At 59.3% G+C, this 19,489-nt stretch overlaps 2 protein-coding genes across 2 annotated transcripts; both read left to right on the top strand.

The window, feature by feature from the left end:
- The first annotated feature begins 70 nt into the window (after nucleotides 1–70).
- Nucleotides 71–6,149, top strand: LOC122173221 (natural cytotoxicity triggering receptor 3-like). Its single transcript, XM_042847233.2, has 3 exons — nucleotides 71–1,245; nucleotides 1,593–1,946; nucleotides 2,317–6,149. The coding sequence occupies exons 1-3, from the start codon at nucleotides 1,185–1,187 to the stop codon at nucleotides 2,526–2,528; spliced, it is 627 nt and encodes a 208-aa protein (XP_042703167.2). The 5' UTR covers nucleotides 71–1,184; the 3' UTR covers nucleotides 2,529–6,149.
- Nucleotides 6,150–7,724: 1,575 nt separating this feature from the next.
- Nucleotides 7,725–19,268, top strand: LOC112061013 (tyrosine-protein phosphatase non-receptor type substrate 1-like). The gene is made up of 6 exons (XM_065591051.1): nucleotides 7,725–8,001; nucleotides 8,715–9,044; nucleotides 9,401–9,703; nucleotides 12,177–12,461; nucleotides 16,283–16,672; nucleotides 17,251–19,268. The coding sequence occupies exons 1-6, from the start codon at nucleotides 7,956–7,958 to the stop codon at nucleotides 17,310–17,312; spliced, it is 1,416 nt and encodes a 471-aa protein (XP_065447123.1). The 5' UTR covers nucleotides 7,725–7,955; the 3' UTR covers nucleotides 17,313–19,268.
- Nucleotides 19,269–19,489: the final 221 nt, after the last annotated feature.

Genomic DNA, 19,489 nt, shown 5'->3' with positions numbered 1-19,489 from the left:
GCGGGCAGCTGGGAGCCAGGACTCCTGGATTCTCTCCCCATCTCTGGGTGGGGAGTGGGACTTAGAGGGTTAGAATGGGGGTGGGGGTGGGGGAGAGGCTGGGAGCCAGGACACCTGGGTCCTGAGAACAATGGAAAAATCTTGTCCCTCCCGCGCCATTGAGAATAATTGAAGCTGAGTTCTTTGAACGCTGGCCTTGTATGGCCCCCCTCAAAGAGAGGGGTCTCCGTGGGACACTGGCTCCAGGCGGGTGTGGGGGGGACCCTGCTGTGTGTGAGGGCTGGGCCGTGAAGCTGTGTGTGGAGGGCTGGTATCACCATGGCTTTGAGCCACCCCTGGGCCCAGGTGTGGCTGTGTCTCAGCTCTCCCAGTGGCCCTGCAGCCCCGATCCCGGCCTGGTTTCACTTCCATCTCTCTGACGACAGTGAGACGCCCACAGACTCCGCTCCTCGGGGGTGGGTGGGAAATGACGCGGCCACTGGTGGTTGGGCGCGTTCTGCGCTCTGACCGAGGGGCCATCCCGACCCAGCCGCCGCTGAACGAGGCTCTCTGTAAGATTGGCTCAGAGCCGCAGCTCCCGGGGGCTCGGCCCAGGGGAGGCAGCAGGATTTGGCGTCGTTCTGGTGAGTTGACTGGTGCCCTCACGTGCGAAAGCCTCGTGTCCTGACGCCTGGGCGCTGCGAGGGGCTGATGGACAATCTGCGCCGGCTCTAGGTGAGCAGCTCCACTGGCACTTTTCGGGTTGTCACTCTGCCCTGCTCTGCTGGCCGCCGAGGGCTCTGCTCTCAGGAATCCCCTCCCCGGGCAGGTGTCCCTCACCGCTTCGTGCGGCTGACCCGAGTGGATCCAGCTCCGCCAGGCGGCCCTTTGCCAACCCCTTCCCCGCGTCTCCCCGTCTGTGCAGTGCAGAGCCCAGCCCTGGACGCAGCACCCAGTGATGGTCACACCCACCTCTCCCCGGCTGGGGGCTTGGCTCTGTAGGGCGGCTGCAGGACATCTCTGTTACCTGGCGCCCTTGGCACCGTGGCCAGGCCCTGCACCCAGGGTGGGCACCACAGGCTGGTCTCTCGCTGCTGGAACCAACCAGGTGTGAGTACAGAATCTGCCGGGCGTCTCCCTGCCCTGCGAGAGCCCGGAGCCCTCGGAGACCCAGCAGCCGCCCCAGGGCTTGTTACCAGCCTAGGATGTGTTGCATGCTGCCCATCTGGCTCGTCCTCCTCAGCTGCCTCCCGCTGCAAGGGTCAGGTACCATGCAGGGGCTGACTTCAGGGATCCCGGGGGGAGGTGGGTGGTGCGGGGACAGCAGGCCTGGGATGGGGAGTGGGGCAGGTTCCTGGTGAGTGGGGCAGCCTGGGGAACACACGCCAGGTGAGAAGGGGAGGGATGCTCCTGGCAGCAGGGGAAGGATGGGAGGTTGGGGAGAGACCCTGGCAGCAGAGTTGGGGGAACTGGGGAAGGGCAGGGTCGGGGAAGGTCCCCAGCAGCAGGGAGTCTGGGAAGGGGGGAGGGTTCCCAGCAGTGGGGGGTCCAGAGATTGCAGGGGGGGTCGCAGCCTCTCCTGCTTCGCTCTATGTCTCTCTCCTCCCCCGCAGAGGTCCGGGTGCATCAGCCACCGGAGCTGAGGGCCTCCCTGGGGGGCTCCGTGCTCCTGAACTGCACCTTCTCCGCCGCCCCAAAGGCCTCCAAGCTGGCAGTGACCTGGGTGCGGAGCGCACCCGGTGGCAGTGGGGAGGTGCAGATCTACCCCCCGCACCACCAGGTCACTGAGCTGCGCAGCCGCGTTGCCCTGGACTCGGGGCGCTTTCGGCACCAGCGGGACGCGTCCCTGCACCTGGCCAACCTCACCCAGCACGACGCCGGGCTCTACCGCTGCTTCATCTGGACCTCGGCCACCAGCAGCCATGCCGGCAACGGGACTGAACTCAGCGTCCTGGGGGAGAGACCAGGTACCCCTCCACCCCGTCCGTGTGACCCCCTGGGGGACAGGGGAGCCGGGGGATGGAGGGAAGGGGGAAGGGCAGGGAGAGGAGGATGGAAGGAAGGAGGAAGGGCAGGGAGAGGATGGAGGAAAGGGAGAAGGGCAGGGAGAGGAGGGGGATGGAGGGAAGGGGGAAGGGCAGGGAGAGGATGGAGGAAAGGGAGAAGGGCAGGGAGAGGAGGGGGATGGAGGGAAGGGGGAAGGGCAGGGAGAGGAGGGGGATGGAGGGAAAGAGGGGGCAGAACAAAGGAGGGGAATGGATGATGGGGGACCCCCAGCAGCCCATTGTTGCCCCCTCTGCAGGGACCCACACATGCTCCCTTCTGTTCCCTCTCCAGGATCCGGGGTGCAGCGCTGGGCAGCCTGTGGCCCCCTGGGAGTCCTGGCGCCCATCCTGCTGGTCCTGCATGCCATGGTGTGCCGGGAGTGCCAGGGCCTGCGGCACCGTCGGAGGCACATGAGGTCTGGTGCCCAGGGACAGGCTGGGGACCCGCAATCACGGCCAACCCTTGGGCTGGCAGGGAAGGACGGAGCCCCCCGACCCCTCTGATGGCTGGTCGGCCGCAGGGCACCATCCCCTCCGCTCCGGGGCCCTCTTGTCCCCAGGGTCCCCTCCCTTGTTCCCGTGCAGTCGGCTGGGGGACAGCAGCGGCCGGGGAGGGAACCCCCAGGAGTCCCCTGGCAACCTGCGCCCTGGAAAGGAGAGAGGTGCCCGATGGGAGGCGGCTGTGAGATGAGGGGCCTGGGACGTGCGGAGGCTCTTTGGGAACCCGGGGGCCCAGCAGCTCTCGCTCCCCCGGGAGGGCATTGAGCAGACGGTGCACAGGCTCCATGTGGGCGATGCCATTCCCGCCACAGCCACACAGCCCCGCCGCATGGTGCAGGGCCTGCGACCAGCAGCTCTCGCCCCCACAAGCCACAGCCCCAGAGCGCAGCCCGGCCTCCCCGCGTGGTCTGCAGCCTGCCGGGGAGCCTGTCTCTGCCGGGGGAACTGAAACAGAGCCACATCTGCTCGCAGGGCCGGGAACAGCTCAGGGCTGAAATAGCAGCCGAGGGGCACTGCTGAGGTCTGCCACGGCTGCAACCCCAGCGCTACGGGACGGACCGGGGGTCTTTGCATCCTGTCAGGGCTGGATTGCCGGTTAGGCACAGGAGGCACGTCCTAGGGGCGCCGGCAAAAGTTGCCAGGTACATGCTCTGCTAGCCCAGCTGGGCTATATTCCGCTGTCCATTGCTGCGGTTTTTTAGCAGTTGTGCGCTGCGGCATTTTATTTTGCTGCCCTGTTGCCGCTGGCCACACTGCTGGGGACGTCTCAGGAGGGAGGGAGCCTCCGGGTCTGCCCCGCCCCCTGTGCTGACACCCCACACTCCACTTGTCCCACATCGCGCCCCCGCCCCACAGCAAGCGCAGGGTTCTTGTCCGAGGGAGGCAGAATTTTGTTTCTGCAGAAAATATGCTGCAGTTCTGCCTTTTGTCCACCAGAGGCGCTGCTGTGGTGCCAGACCAGCCTGAGCTGGCTGGTGTCTGTGTGTGTGGGTGGGGTGTGGCGGGGGGACGTTTCTCTGACTGTAATTGTGAGGAAGTGGGGATTTTCCCTTGTTATGTTGTATGCAAGCCTATGTGAGGCTTACTGCTTGGCATGAATGCTGTGTGTGCCTCAATTTCCCTGTGTGCTGCACCAATGTCCAGGTGGTGGGAATAAGGGGGGGTGACTTGCGGGGGCTGCTCCAGCTGCCTGCAGGAATGATATGGCCGCCCCTTCGTAACCTGAGACCCAGGAGGGGGATGTGACCAGGTGACTCTTGGCCCAGGACAGAGGAGGAGCAACGGGCCGGCAGGGGCCAGGCAGCTGGAAGCGAGTCAGTCTCAGCTGGCTTAGGGTGCAGGGGGACTCCCCTCCCCCCAAGATGGACTTGGCTGAAGGTCACTGATTTCTGTGCTAACAAGCTCTGTCCTACGCTGTGATCCTGTCGACTAATAAACCTTCTGTTTTACCGGCTGGCTGAGAGTCACGTCTGACTGTGGAGTTGGGGTGCAGGGCCCTTTGGCTGCCCCAGAAGCCCCTCCCGGGCGGACTCGCTGCTGGAAGCGAACAGGGTGGAATAGGGTGACCAGATGAGAGGAAGAAAATATCGGGGCACATTGGGGGCGGGGGGTCGCCGGCGGAGCAAAAAAAAAAAGAGGCGTGCTGCCGGCGGAGGAAAACAAAAACAAAAACAGAGTACCATGAACTATCAGGACAAATTGCGTCCTGACCAAACCCGGTCGGGGACGCGGGACAAATGCCTCAATATCGGGATGGTCCCAATTTTATCGGGATGTCTGGTCACCCTAGTGTGGAAGGGGATGCTGAATGCTCCGAGGTCAGACCCAGGAAGGTCAAAGCTGTGTGAGCTTCTTCAGTCTGCTCAGAGAGACGAGGCATGCTGTGTGTTGGGGGTTTGCCCGGGGCTTGTTCCTCTCCGGGGCGGTGGGGAACCACACCGTCTTCCTACTTCCTTCCTAATGGTCTCAAGTTGCAGTGGGGGAGGTCTAGGTTGGCTATTAGGAAACACTATTTCACTAGGAGGGTGGTGAAGCACTGGAATGGGTTACCTAGGGAGGTGGTGGAATCTCCTTCCTTAGAGGTTTTTAAGGCCCGGCTTGACAAAGCCCTGGCTGGGATGATTTAGTTGGGGTTGGTCCTGCTTTGAGCAGGGGGTTGGACTAGATACCTCCTGAGGTCCCTTCCAACCCTGATAGTCTATGAGTCTATGATTCCAGTTGCTGACGGGGAATTCGCCTGGCCGCGGGGGTCTGTCTGCGGGAGGCAAACACAGACAGTGATTCGCACCTGGCCCGTGGTCGGCGGCAATAGTGAGTCACGGGCTCAGGTCCTCAGGCAGGGGCTGAGGACCAGTTTGTGCAATAGCAGGTCCAGGCCCTGGGTCAGGGCCGGGCAGCAGAGAGTCAGTGGCTCAGGCAGGGGCTGAGCTAAGACAGGTTAACAACCAGCCCAGGCTCTCGGCTCAGACGTCCGGGGAGATGGGGAGACTGAGACCCGCGAGTGGGGTGGCAGGGGGGACGCAGGCCCTCCCACTCCACTGCGTCCCAGCCCGGGGCCCCAGCAGCGGCAGACGGCTGGCTGCTGAGCCAGTGGGATCCCGGCCGCAACACACTGACATGGGCTCTGGCAGCGTCGCACCCAGACTCGGGTCGGCTGCCCCCGGGCCACTTCCGAACTCCCCCTCTGGAGGTACCTGGGCCGGACGGTGTCCTCCGGGGGGCCCAGCACCATGGGCTCCTCCGGGTAACTGGCGAGGGGCAGGCTGGGCAGCTCCTCGGGCTCTGGTGGGCGCCGGCAGGTCAGGCCAGTCCTCGAGCCGGCCGTAGGTCACTGGGGTCTCCCAACCGGGAACTAGGCACAGAGCCGGCTCTTCCATTTTTGCCGCCCCCAAGTAAAAAAAAAAAAAGGCGCCCGAATGGTGCCGCCCCAAGAATGGACGGAATGCCGCCCCTTAGCATGTGCCACCCCAGGCATGTGCTTCCTCCGCTGGTGCCTGGATCCAGCCCTGACTAGGCCGGAGGCGTCTGGCCCCGAGCAAGTTCTGGGTTTGTGCTTTTATAGTTCCTCTCCTGCGCCTTGACCTGTGGGGGGCAGGCGTGGGACTCGCTGGCTCTGCTCACTCTGGTGTTGAGAGGCGCTCATCCCTCTCCGGGCGGCGGGGAACCACAAGGCCTCGCTGCATCCCCCAGAGTCCTGCCTGGCTCCGTAGGGGGCAGTTCCAGAGCATCGTCCACTGGCCCCGTGTGACATTATGAGTGTAATATAATATTTCATTGGGAGGTGACAGGGCCAGAAAGAGTTAATTAACTCAGACTGACCTGACCCATGGGTGAACCTAGACTGGTTAGGAAGATCTGTAAATGAATAGAGCAGGGGTCGGCAACCTTTCAGAAGTGGTGTGCCAAGTCTTCATGTATTCACTGATTTAAGGTTTCGCGTGCCGGTAATACATTTTAACGTTTTTAGAAGGTCACTTTCTATAAATCTATAATATATAACTAAACTATTGTATGTAAAATAAATAAGGTTTTTTAAATGTTTAAGAAGCTTCATTTAAAATTAAATTAAAACTCAGAGCCCCCCGGACCGGTGGCCAGGACCCGGGCAGTGTGAGTGCCACTGAAAATCAGCTCGCGTGCCATAGGTTGCCTACCCCTGGAATAGAGCTTTGAAATGCAAACCTGCATTGTTAGAGATCTCAAGGGTAGAAGTTTGCTCAGGTCTTGTGATGTAAGCAAACAAGTCTTGTCTATTGCTATAACTTTAATTCAAATATCAAAAGAAGAATATTAACATTTATGATGATACTTGAGTGAAATAGTATTATTGTCTCTATGTCTCTTTGAAGGTTGTGGTAACCTGGATCTGAATTGTTTAATGGATAAATGACCCTGTGCTAATTGCCAGGATGTTTGGAAGGAGAGTTAGGCCTATTGTTTTCTCAGGCCGAAAGGCTGCTGAAAATGTATAAGACCCTGGGACATGATCCTGCTTCATCTCAGATCTGCTTTGGGTTTCAAGAGGGGGAAACCTTAAGCCATAAGGATTGAGATCCCCAGTCACTGACTGGAGTCACCCTGAATATGGACATTGGACTATAACCTATGAACTATTTCTAAAAGGACTTTTGGCAACTACAAGCTCACCTCTGCTATGTATCTGAACCTCAAGAATTGAATTCAAGTCTGTCTGTATATTGATCTGTTAACCAACACTCTCTCTCTTTTCTTAGCTTAGTTAGTAAGAATTGGCTATAGTGTGTATTTTGGGTAAGATCTAAGTTATAATTGGACCTGGGTGTGTGGCTGACCCTTTGGGGTTGGAAGAACCTTTTCTTTTATATGATGAGATAAGATTGTCAGGAATCATCATCATATCTGACATGTGTGTCTGGACGGAGGCCGGACGCTGGGCACTTTAAGGGAACTGCGTTGGTTGGACTCTGAATAACCAGTGAGGTTCTACAGAAGCTGTTTTATGCTGGTTGGTAAATCTAAGTATTGGAAGATCCACCAGCGTTTGGGGTTTGTCTGCCCCGTTTTGTTTGCAGTTCACTCTGATTGAGTGACCTCAGCTGGCTCCCACGGGCAGCACCGTCACACCCCATGACAGTAATAAAATCCTCTCGGAGCCCGAGGAGCCATCTGGTCCTCGTGCCCAGGGAGGTAGAGCCTTGAGAGATGGGGGATAAAGTGCGTCAGGCCCCCGAGGGGACACAAGGACGGGACTTTAACCCTGACTCACGTTCTGCGGGGTGCTTCTGGCTGCCTGTGGTCAGGTCTAAGACACCCCCATAAAGCCCACGGGTGCAGGCAGGCCCCCAGGTGTGAACCCAGGTGCAGATCGTGGGGGCAAGGAGCCGCGGCACTGCGTGGAGCCGGGCGGGTTACAGGCGTTCTCTGGCTGGCAGTGCAGGGGTTAGCGTCCCTGCTGTAGCCTGTGGGAGCTGGGAGCGTGGCCCTGAGGGGACACAGCGAGACAGCGCTCCACGGGGCAGAAAAGGGGCAAACGTGGAGGTTTCTGAGCTCGGCGCTGCTGGCTGCTATGTCCAGGGCCACCACGGCTTGTCCTTTGTGAGGAAAGAGGGTTGCACTGAAGAAACACCTGGCTCGGATCAACGGTTTCCCCTCCTCCCGGGAGCCAGGCCCCAGAGGTTGGCGCCCCCTCCCCCCTCCCGGCCAATGCTTACCTAGACTAGCTTCAGTGCGGCAGCACGTCACACTGTGTAAATCAGGACCAGGCTGGCGTGCACACAGCAGGCCTGGGCATGGCTCTGTTTGCTCACTGCCTGGCTGTGCAGAGGGCAGAGACAAGGCAACCAGCTATACGGGAAGGGAAAGTGAAAGCCTCCGGTCACTGCTCCCTGCTGTAAGCCCAGGATCTGCTGCCAAGGTGCAGCCAGGCAGCTAGAGCCCCTCCCGGCCGGGGCTATGGCGGCGCGAGTCGGGCTCTTCTCTCTGCTTCTCGGGGGCGTCTGTGAGTATATGGGCAAGGACCCAGCCCTCTCCCCAGTCACTGTCAGGCAGGGATCGGGGCCTGAGTCTCTCCCACGGCCGCACAAGGTTTGCACAGGGGAGGGCGCGGCTCTCAGGCAGCACTAAACGTCTGGTTGTTGTTCACGGTGTCACCTCCGCCATGAACCAGAGACTCGCCATCTACCGATATTGCTGCCTTTGCCTTTGTCCATCGCCCGTCCCCAGTGTCTCTCTCCCTCCGGGGTGCATGGATCTGCTGCCCCGCAGCGAGCCCCTCCCCCAGCCACCAGAACCACCAGTGACCAACAGTTCATGTTCACACTGAAGACCCAGGCAGCGTCACCGTGTCAGTCACATTCAGGGCAGCTCGCCCCCTCACAGCCATGGGCTCAGGCTCTCTGCAGACCCAGGCAGCATGATTACATATGTCACACACAGAAGGTTATCTCTGCAGCCATGAGGGGTAGAAACATGCTGTGTTTTAAATGAAAGCTGAAATTCTGGTGAATCTGTTGTGTGTGGCGCATCTGGCCCCCGGGCTGGACGTTTAACAGTCCCGACTTAGAGAATATTTAGTTGAACAAAAGCTATTTAATCCCCCTCCCCCAACCTCTTTTCCTTCCTTTCCCGGCTCCACTTCTCTGCGTCCCTCTGTCTGGCTGCGAGCCGTTCTCTGAAGCAGGCTGGGGATGAACCGGGCTCCATTCCATGCAGGCGCCCAGCTGGAGGTGACGGTGGATTCCCCAGTGGCGGCTCAGCTGGGCTCCCAGGCTCTCCTCCCATGCACCTTCACCGTGGTGGACACCCCCATGAGCCCAGAGTACCTGGCTGTGCACTGGTATTTCCAGGACCAGGAGCTGGTGTCGTACGATGACTCCCTCAACGTCTTCCGGCCGGGGGCCTCCATGGACACGGAGCAGCTCGCCAGCGGCAACACCTCTCTGGTTCTGCGCAATGTGACCGTGTCGGACCAGGGAGCCTACCGGTGCCTGGTCATCCACAGCCCGGACAGAGGGGAGCAGAGCCTGCACCTGGCAGTGCTGGGTCAGTGCTGGCGAGGGAGCGGGGTGACAGGCGGGGGAACTGGCTCTGCAGCCGGCCCCTCTGCTCTGGGCACGGCCCGCACTGCGCGTGTCGCTGGGGCCGGGCAGGGTGTTTCGGGGATAGGTGGGCAAGGGGTTTCCTTAAATTCCCAGCACGTGACTTGGCAGCCCCCACCCGCCCCGCCAGCCAGGAGCTGGTGCCTCCAGGGGGCTGTTTGCCTGCCCTGGCGTTCCTGTTCATAGTTGGGCAGCTCTGGGTGTCCTGGGGGGAGGAACCACCCAGCCCAGCAGGGGATGCTTGGGGCCCCCCGACCCTCCCCTGGGCTCTCCCTGCTGATGCCCTCTGGTTCCCCGCAGCCGTGCCCACCGTTGCCGTCCCCAGTAAAGCGGTGCTGAGGGGGGAGCCGAACTTGCTGAAATGCTCCGTGTCCGGCTTCCATCCGGCCGACATCACGGTGACCTGGCTGAGGGCTGGGGAGGTCCTGCCGGCGTCCCCGCTCCCCACGCCCCAGAGGAACCCGGACGGCACCTTCAACGTCAGCAGCTCTCTGACCTTCCAGCCCACGGAGCAGGACCAGGGCGTCACCTTCTCCTGCCAGGTCCAGCACGCTGCTGTGCCGCGGGGCGCTCTGCAGACAGACTTCCAGCTCATTTTCGGAGGTGACAGTGTGGGCGGGGGGCAGAGGTAGAAGGGCCCCGGGAGGCACTGACTGGCCGGCCCCAGGGGATGGGGTGGGGGCATTCCTGAGGGAAGCATAGCCTGGTAGTTTGGGCACTGGCTGGGCCTCAGGAAACCTGGGTTCAGATCCCAGCTCTGCTCCGGACTCCCCGAGCAACCTGGGGCCAGTCACTGACTCTGGGCCTCTGGTCCCAGAGCTGCCGCTTCGCCAGATTCCTCCTCTTGCCAAAGCTGCGCCCCCACCCCGTCTCCTCGCTCCCAGGGTGCTGGCGCTGGCGTGCACATGCCCGGGCACGGCGGTGTGGCTAGTAACAGTGGCGGGGTGCTGCAGCAGGCAGGCCTGGCCCTAGGGTTGCCAGGTGTCCAGTTTTTGACCGAAATGCCTGGCTGGAAAGGGACCCTGATGGCTCCAGTCAGCACTGCTGACCGGGCCGTTAAAAGTCCAGTCGGTAGCGCAGCAGGGCTAAGGCAGGCTCCCTGCCTGCTGTGGCTCCGAGAGGCTCCCAGAAGCTGCAGCATGTCCCCCGTCAGGTCCCTATGTGTAGGAGCAGCCAGGGGGCTCTGCACACTGCCCCTGCCCCAAGTGCCGGCTCTGCAGCTCCCGTTGGCCGGGAACCGCAGTCAAGGAGAGCCGTGGGGGTGGTGCCTGTGGATGGGGCAGCGTGCAGAGCCACCTGGGTGCGCCTCCACAGAGGAGCCGGAGGTGGGACATGCCGCTGCGTCTGGGAACTGTTTGAGGTAAGCGCTGATCAGAGGCTGCACCCCTGACCCCCTCCTGCACCCCAACACCCTGCCCCAGCCCTGATTCCCCTTCCATGTTCCAAATCCCTCGATCCCAGCCCGGAGCCCCCTCCTGCACCCCGGTCACAGAGTCCCTGGGTGATGCTCTGTAACTGCTCCCTACGAAGTCAGGCAGGGGAAGTCTCCTCTCTGTGAGCAAAAAGAAGAACAGGAGTACTTGTGGCACCTTAGAGACTAACAAATTTATTAGAGCATAAGCTTTCGTGGACTACAGCCCACTTCTTCGGATGCATATAGAATGGAACATATATTGAGGAGATATATATACACACATACAGAGAGCATAAACAGGTGGGAGTTGTCTTACCAACTCTGAGAGGCCAATTAATTAAGAGAAAAAAAAAAAAACTTTTGAAGTGATAATCAAGCTAGGCCAGTACAGACAGTTTGATAATAGGTGTGAGAGTACTTACAAGGGGAGATAGAGTCAATGTTTGTAATGGCTCAGCCATTCCCAGTCCTTATTCAAACCGGAGTTGATTGTGTCTAGACTGTCGCCAGGGCAAGAAGCTCACACGGCTTCACCTCCTGGGTCTCTTCTGGGAGCATTCAGCATCTGCCCCTCCGTGCGCTTCCCACAGCGAGTCCGCCCAGGCGGGGTCCTGGGGGAGCCAGAGGGTCCTGCACCCCCCACTTCGCAGTCAGACGTGACTCTCAGCCAGTAACACAGAAGGTTTATTGGTCAACAGGATCACAGCGTAGGGCAGAGCTTGTTAGCACAGAAATCAGTGACTTTCGGCCAAGTCCCTCTGGGGGCGTTCTGGGCCAGATGCCCTGGACTTCCCCTCTTCCATTCCCCCCAAGCAAACTGCCAACTTCCAGCGATTCCACCTCCAACACCCCCGTTGCTCCTCCTCCTTGTCTTTGTCTCGCTTCCTGGGCAGAGTCACCTGGTCGCATCCCCCTCCTGGGTCTCAGGTTACAAAGAGCACCGGTTATAGCATATGGGCAGGCAGCTGGAGCAGCTTCACCTGCCCCAGAGGTCTCAGCCGAAGTCTCACACCCCTCTTCCCACCACCGAGGTATTGGTGCAGCACACAGGGAAACTGAGGCACAAACCGTATTCATGCAAAACAGTAAAACTCACATAGGCTCAACAGTAAGACTCACATAAAACGTAACAAGGGAAAATCCCCACCTCATCCCAACCGCAAACTCCTCATCCCTGGCCCCACACCAGAGCTCACACCCCAGCCGTAGCCCTCACCCCACCCCCACACCCCAACCCCCAGCCCGGAGCCCCCTCCTACACTCCGAACCCCTCAGCCCCAGCCCAGAGCCCCCTCCTTCACCCCAAATCCCTCATCCCTGACCCCACACCAGAGCCCGCACCCCCAGCTGGAGCCCCACCCCGCCCCAGCCCAGTGAAAATAAGCGAGTGAGTGAGGGGGGGAGAGTGAACGACAGAGGGAGGGGGGATGGAGTGAGCAGGGGCAGGGCCTCATAGGAGGGGCGGGGCAGGGGGCGGAGCAAGGGTTTTCGGTTTTGTGCGAGTAGCTAGTTGGCGACCTTACCTGGCCCGTACCCTGCTCTGCCCGTCCTGTGGGATCTGGATCCTGGCCTCGCCCCGCGGGCTGTCCCGGGGTGGTGCTGTCTCTCTGAGCGTCCGTGTAACAACTCACACGGACCTGGTGTCGTTAACCCCCTCTGCAGTCTCCCCCATGGTGAACATTCACGCCCCCACGTTTGTGCAAGGCAAGGCCCAGGTGTTAACGTGCGACATGAAGGGTTTTTACCCAGAAGCCATCGCTGTTAACTGGCTCCTCAATGGGGTCCGGACAGAAGCCCCCGGCGTGAACCCTAATGGCACCTTCAATCTGGAGTCGTTCTACCAGTTCAAGCCTGCGGCGGAGTTGGAGGGCGCTGAGATCAGCTGCGAGGTGCAGCACGAGACGCTGAGCCGGCCCATCGTCCGGAGCGTGCGGGTGCACCTGGAGCGTGAGTGAGGGGACAGGGAGGGAGAGCGGGGGCTGGTGTCAGGGGCCTGCCAGCTGGAAGGGAGGCGGGTTCCTGCCCCAGAACTGGGGGAAGGGACACTAGCCTCACCCTCCCTTGGAGAGCTTGACGTTGTCTGGCTCAGGGGGCGACACGGGGCCTGTCCCCTCTAGGGGGCGCTGGCTCTGATCTGGCCCCACGGCAGGGGACAGCCAGCTTGGGGGGCGGGAATGGGACATGGTGCCTGTCCCCTCTAGGGGCTGCCAGCTCCCATCTGGCCCCAGGGTAGGGACTGGCTGGCTCAGGGGCCGGGGAATGGGGCAGGGGCCTGTCCCCTCTAGGGGGCGCCAGCTCCCATCGGGCCCCAGGGTAGGGACTGGCTGGCTATGGGGATGGTGCATGGGACATGGGGCCTGTCCCCTCTAGGGGGCGCCAGCTCCCATCTGGCCCCAGGGCAGGGACTGGCTGGCTCAGGAGGTGGGGAATGGGATATGGGGCCTCTCCCCTCTAGGGGGCGCCAGCTCCCACCCAGCCCCAGGGCAGGGACTGGCTGGCTCAGGAGGTGGGGAATGGGATATGGGGCCTGTCCCCTCCAGGGGCTGCCAGCTCCCATCTGGCCCCAGGGCTGGGGACTGGCTGGCTCAGGGGGCCAAACCCAGGTTCCCTTTCTCCCCAAGTGAGGGGACTCAGGTCAGTGTCATAGTCCTGGTGGTGTCCGTGCTGGTCTCAGCGCTGGCGGTGGCTGGAGTCACGTTATTCCTGTACAAGAGAAGCAGAGGTAAGGGATGGCTCGGCCGGGTGCAGCTGCACGGGGCTTTCTCCTGCACCTCCCCACCCGCCCGGTCCCGGGGGCTCCCGGCAGGGCAGGTCTGAGTTTACAGACCTGTGTGTGGTGCCAGTAGTTCAGTGCGTTGCCGGCGGCGGGCGCCAGGTCTAGTTTTTAACCGTCACTCACACAAAGAAACGATTTTCATTGGGCCATTAAAAAAGCCCATCAGTGTCCCTGGGGCAGGGTCCCTGCTGCATTTCAAGGGTCTAACACCAACCCAACAGACACCAGAGGGGTTCACCCCCCTCCCAGTACAGTTGGTGACAAAGCTGACTGTGTCCCCCCCCGTCCCTCCCCCCAATTCCTTCCATCTCTAATAATGGCTGAGCTGTTTTTGCTCTTTCCAAACAACGGTACCCGGGAGAGCCGGGCCAGGCGTCAGCCCAGACGGGCGCCGGCTGACAGCGTCCTGGTGCCTGACGTGGCCCTTTAGAATGGAAACGCGTGGGCAGCATTCGCTGTACGTGCAGGTACCTGTGACCGGGCTTTCAAACGAGCCGTAAATGTCTGCGAGGCCTCACGCCCGGTTCCCCCTTGACTTCCAAGCCGCGCAAGGATGCCCAGAGAGGCCCACTGCAGGCTAGCACTGTTCCCATCGTGTTGGGCTCAGCGCCTGGAGGCTGCACTGACCAGCCCTCGGTTAGGGTGACCAGATGTCCCGATTTTATAGGGTCAGTCCCAATATTTGGGTTTTTTTCTTATATAGACTCCTATTACCCCCCCCCCCTCCCGATTTTTCACACTTACTGTCTGGTCACCCGGCCCTCGGTAAATCGGCCAGGAGTCGGATTTCAGAGTCCTAAGACAGTCAGTACATTTCTCTTGGTCTCCCTTTCTCTGTGTCCGCCTCTGCCTCTGTGAAGGGTGGGCCTGCACCTCGAGGCCGAGGCGTGAGACTGGTGGCGCTAGCTCTGGTCGAGGGAGCTGGCTAAGATTAGCCGTGCAGCCGCAGCAGCGTGAGAGGGGCTAGCCGCCTGCATACGTACCCGTCTTGGATGCTAGGCATGGACGTGGGCAGCTTGCCCCTTGTGCCCCCTGTGGTTAGCATGATCCGCGTGCACACGGGCCTGGCTCCATGAGCTGGGCCTTGCACCCCAGCTCCAGTGTAGATGCACCCGTGGGGTGACAGCAGCAGCGTTAGAATGGAGATTCTCTCCCCCACAAGGTCCCCACAACCCCCCCAAAACCATCTGCTCATAAACAGAGATCACCGCCAGTCCCATCCCCACAACGGCCCTGTTCCATTGCTGGGTCAGAACAAAGGCCTGAGTCACCTGAAACTCAGGCTGTTTCTTCAGAAGTCCTTTCTTTGTCAGCAGGCCCTGGGAGAATCCAGCCTGGGTCTTCCACTGGCCTCACGTCACAGGTGATTGGCAGAGAAAAGGCCACACGGCATAGGCTGGGGAGGGGCACAATCTCCCCCACCCAGTACTCCCTAGGAATTCCACCCGGCACACGTTGTCCCGAACGCTCAGTCATCTGCCACGTTGTTCAGCGCAGACGTCAGGCGTTCGCCTCATTTCCCAGCGATGGCAGCAGCCCGGCCTCCTCCTCCAGCAGTCCCGCGCCGGCCCACCACCCAGTGCCAACACTGGCGCAGGCTTGTCCCGGATCTCTGTCCCAAGCAGCTCCCCGCAGCCCCCCCGAAAGCTCCTTGCCGCTCCCCTTCAGACTCCACGGGAACCCCAGACATGCAGCCGCGGCCTGGCAGCCGGGGAGCTGGGCCCACTGCACAGCCCAGAGTCAGAATGGGCTGTCTCTCGCGTCTCTCGCCCTCACCTCCATTGCAGGCTCTCTGGGGCAGGGCCGCTTTTCATTACACCCCACGCAGCGTAGCTCTGGTCCCTGACGGGGGCGCTGGTGTGATGATGCTGCCCGTGGGAGCCAGCTGAGGTCACTCAATCAAGGTGAACTGCAAACAGAACGGGGCAGACAAACCCCAGAAGCTGGTGGATCTTCCAATACTTAGATTTACCAACCAGCCCAAAACAGCTTCTATAGAACCTCACTGGTTACTCAGAGTCCAGCCAACGCAGTTCCCTTAAAGTGCCCAGCGTCCGGCCTCCGTCCAGACACACCTGTCAGATATGATGATGATATTACTGACAATCTGATCTCATCAGATAAAAGAAAAGGTTCTTCCAATCCCAAAGGATCAGCCACATACCCAGGTCCAATTATAACTCAGATCTTACCCCAAATCCACGCTTATAGCCAATTCTTATTAACTAAACTAAAATGTATTAAAAAGAAAAGCGAGAGAGAGTTGGTTAAAAGATCAATATACAGACAGACTTGAATTCAATTCTTGAGGTTCAGACACAGCAGAGATGAGCTTGTCGTTGCCAAAAGTCCTTTTAGAAATAGTCCAGAGGTTATAGTCCAATGTCCATATTCAGGGTGGCTCCAGTCAGTGACTGGGGATCTCAATCCTTATGGCTTAAGGTTTCCCCCTCTTGAAACCCAAAGCAGATCTGAGATGAAGCAGGATCGTGTCCCAGGGTTTTTATACATTTTCAGCAGCCTTTCGGCCTGAGAAAACAATAGGCTTAATTCTCCTTCCAAACATCCTGGCAATTAGCACAGGGTAATTTATCCATTAAACAGTTCAGATCCAGGTTACCACAACCTTCAAAGAGACACAGAGACAATAATACTATTTCCCTCAAGTATCTTCCTAAATGTTAATATTCCCTTTTTTGATCTTTGAATCAAAGCTATAGCAATAGACAAGACTTGTTTGCTTACATCACAAGCCCTGAGCAAACATCTCCCCTTTTATCTCTAACAATGCAGATTTGCATTTCAAAGCTCTAATCATTTACATATTTTCCTACCCAGTCTCTAAAGTTTGGCCATGGTTCAGGTCAGTCTGTGAGTTAATTAACTCTTTCTGGCCCTGTCACCTTTCAATGAGATATTATATTACATTCATAATGTCACAGCTGGTGCAGTATAAATAATCATGTGTCTCTACGATGCTCTCTCTCTTTAGCTGCCCACCAGACGTTCGCAGTGAGCGACATCGTGGGGCCTAAAGTCTGGGTCCCCGGGGAGTACGTTTCCCTCGTGTGCATTGGCTACCACTGCCCGGCGGGCACGAAGGCCAAGTGTGCAAAGTGCCCAAATGAAAAGCTAATGCCCATCGCCAAGGGTGACCCAGCTGGGAGCGACGGGGAGGAGCAGCTGCTTGTTCCCATCAGCGCTCCGTACAAAGTCCAGACGCAGATGCTGCCCTTGGCCAAAGGCTCCACCACTCTGGCCACGACGCTCATGTTTCGTGTCAGGAGCCCGGAGGATCTGGGAGCCCGGTACCAGTGCTGCTTCATCAGCAAGGATGGGAGAACGCTGAGCACCAAGGAGTTCGGAGGCTACAACCTGTGCCGTGAGTCTGGGGGTGCCGCTGGATCGCCGCGCAGGCCAGAGGTTCACGGGGCGGGGGGGAGGCTGCGAGTCAGGACTCCTGGGTTCTGTTCCCAGCTCTGTAACTGGTTTGCGTTAGGCCTTTGGCAAGTCACTTTTTCTCCTTGCCTCAGTTCCCCCCCTTGTGACAACACGGACCCTTTCGGGGGTGGGGTTTGTGGGGCTTCAGTAGCGTGTGGCGAGCTCTGTGCCATGGGGACGTGCTAAGAGCCGTTCCCAATCGGGAAGGGACAGCAGCAGCAGGGCCCCCAGCTGGCCAGCCAGGTCCATAGGAACCAAGAAGGTGCATTGACGTGGGGGCGGCCTCGGGGGGGGGAGTGGGTTCTGCTACGCTCATTTGGCCCTTTGTGGTGGGAGTGACACCGCCAGGGCTCCCGGGGACCCAGCAGAGCAGAGGTGTGGCTGGGGCGGGTGTAAAACACACCTCTGGCCCGAGGGAGTTGAGCTGGGTGTAACATGTGGGCTGAGGGACCTGAGCCCGGGGGATGTTAGACTCCCGCTGAGCCGGCCCAGGAGCTCCCGAACTGCTTTGCTTTGCAGCCTCCGGTCAGACTCAGGGATCAGCTGTGGACCCGGCAGCAGCCCAGCCTGCAGAGGAATAGCGGGGACAGCACCCCAGCCTGTTGGGGGTCCCAGAGACAGTACGAAGCACCTGGACAGTACTGAACGGAACACCCCAAACCCAGGATTTCCCGCTGTTGGTGTCTCACAGCAGGGGATCGGGGAGGGACAGCGCGCTAAGCCCAGACTCTTACTCCGGTTTGAGCCCAAGCCCCCCTTCCATTCACACACAAATCAGTCTGACGCGGGTCAGCAGCACTCAGGGTCTGGGTCCCAGGACCCTGCCAGGGGGGTGGGTCAGAGCTTGAGTCCTGCTGTGACTCGGGTCCAAGCCCTGTCATTGTGCAGTGTGGATGCAGCTCAAGCCGCAGCCCCGAGTCAGAAGGTCTGTGCAGTGCAGTACAGATGTGTTAGCGCGGCCGTGAGACCTGGGGCCAGCAACTTGTGAACTCAGGGTTACAATGCAGCGTATATGCTCCAGCATGGGCTTGGAAACACCAAATCCACAAGCCCAATGTGAATGCCTCAGTTTCCCTCAGACATTGCATTGCTACCGGTGGGGGACGGCGGATTAAGTTTGCTCTCAGGGCCGGCTAAGAGCCACAGGAGTGTGTGTGTCGCCCAGCTGTCTGAGCAGAGTGAATGGGTCATTAAAAAGGACAGGCCATCTCAATGGAGAACTGAGAAGACAACGCAAAGCCCAATCACCAGCACACTGACACATGGATGCATGTCCCCACCCCCCAGCAGGGAAGCTGGGCAGAGACCCCAGCTCGGGAACAAAGGGCTGGGAGGTGCGGGAGAAAGGGCTGGCTTCTGGAAGGAGCCTGGTCTCTCTCACCTGGGAACTGAGGAAGTCAGAGAGACACAGAGCCTGAAAATGGAGTTTTGCTCCTGAGGGAATTCAGCGCCAAACAATTAAAAATTCTGTGCATACAGGTGGGAGATCACTGTGCAGCTCCCCCTCCCGGGACACGGACTCTGTGGTGAGGCTGCACCTGACCCTGACACAACACAAGGGCTGGGCCTGCCCCTCCATTCCAGGTGCACCAGGTGTGGGCGGGCAGGCTCAGCCCAGCAGGATCCGAGAGTGGAGGTGTGATGTTATCTGATTAGAATATGACCATGTAGATCATTGCTGCTACCACCGTTATACAACTGCAACAAATCTTGTACAAAGTCTGTCAAGTAAGGCGGCTATGGAGAGGTCATTTGGTTTGCTGAATATGATTATGGTATTTCTAGGCATGTATCACATTTGTATCTGAAGTTATGAATGTTAACGAGGTACCTGTATTTCAAATGTTTGCTCGTGTGGTAACACCAATAAGGTATTTAGCCCATCAAAGAACACTTAACTCCCAATGGGAGATGCCTGTCTACACGGTTACACCAAACGGACGTGCCTGTGAACGTTCTAACTGGAGTGTGGGGAATGGCCTCTGCTGTGACTAAAGGAAGCCGGCATGGACATGTGACTTGCCCCTGTGACTCCAAACCCCATCTTATTATCTGTAATTTTCCACAGGAGAACAATGGGGGATTCCCTTCACTTGGCAGAAGCTATAAACGGCCCTGGACACTGTAGCGGAGTGTGGGGGAGTTAGGGCCCTGCACCCCTCTTCCCGAGATTCACTGCGACTCTCAACCAGCCAGTAAAGCAGAAGGTTTATTTAAGGACAGGAACACAGTCTCAAGCAGAGCGTGTAGGTACGACCAGACCCCCTCAATTAGGTCCCTCTGGGAGGTTCAGGGAGCTTAGACCCCAGCTTGGGGTTCCCTGCGTTGCACCACCCAGCCCCAACCGAAACTAAACTCCAAGCCCCTCCCGCTGCTCCTCTCCTTTGTTCAGTCTCCCGGGCAGAAGGTGTTAATTCTCCCCACCCCCGTTCCTGGCTCAGGTTACAGCTCAGGTAGCTTCCTTCAAGGGAAGTCCCACATCCCCACTGCAACCCCCTGCAACATTCCCAGGTCAAATCTGCCCTGCTCCCTGCTCCGTCACAGACACATCTCCATTTGGCCTCTTTCCTGCTCAAACTTCGAGTCCCTCTAAGCTGCCAGCTGCCTATTAAGCCCCGCACAGGGGCTCAGGGCTGCGGCCAGGGGAGAGGCGCCTCTCCCCCAGCCCAGCCCAGCCCCGTCGGATCTGCTGCAGCCGGGGAGAGGCGCCTCTCCCCCAGCCCAGCCCAGCCCCGTCCCACAGCCGGGGAGAGGCACC

The sequence above is a fragment of the Chrysemys picta genome, chromosome 4 (genome assembly GCF_011386835.1).
Source record: "Chrysemys picta bellii isolate R12L10 chromosome 4, ASM1138683v2, whole genome shotgun sequence".
NCBI lineage: Eukaryota > Metazoa > Chordata > Testudines > Emydidae > Chrysemys > Chrysemys picta.
This window is presented reverse-complemented; position numbering and strand designations above follow the sequence as displayed.

Coding starts and splice junctions, on each gene's coding strand:
- LOC122173221 (XM_042847233.2), top strand. CDS start 1,185: ATGTGTTGCATGCTGCCCATCTGGCTCGTCCTCCTCAGCTGCCTCCCG. Junction 1,246..1,592: donor CCTCCCGCTGCAAGGGTCAG/GTACCATGCAGG, acceptor CCTCCCCCGCAG/AGGTCCGGGTGCATCAGCCA. Junction 1,947..2,316: donor CGTCCTGGGGGAGAGACCAG/GTACCCCTCCAC, acceptor TTCCCTCTCCAG/GATCCGGGGTGCAGCGCTGG.
- LOC112061013 (XM_065591051.1), top strand. CDS start 7,956: ATGGCGGCGCGAGTCGGGCTCTTCTCTCTGCTTCTCGGGGGCGTCT. Junction 12,462..16,282: donor CGTGCGGGTGCACCTGGAGC/GTGAGTGAGGGG, acceptor CTCTCTCTTTAG/CTGCCCACCAGACGTTCGCA. Junction 16,673..17,250: donor CGGAGGCTACAACCTGTGCC/GTGAGTCTGGGG, acceptor TTTGCTTTGCAG/CCTCCGGTCAGACTCAGGGA.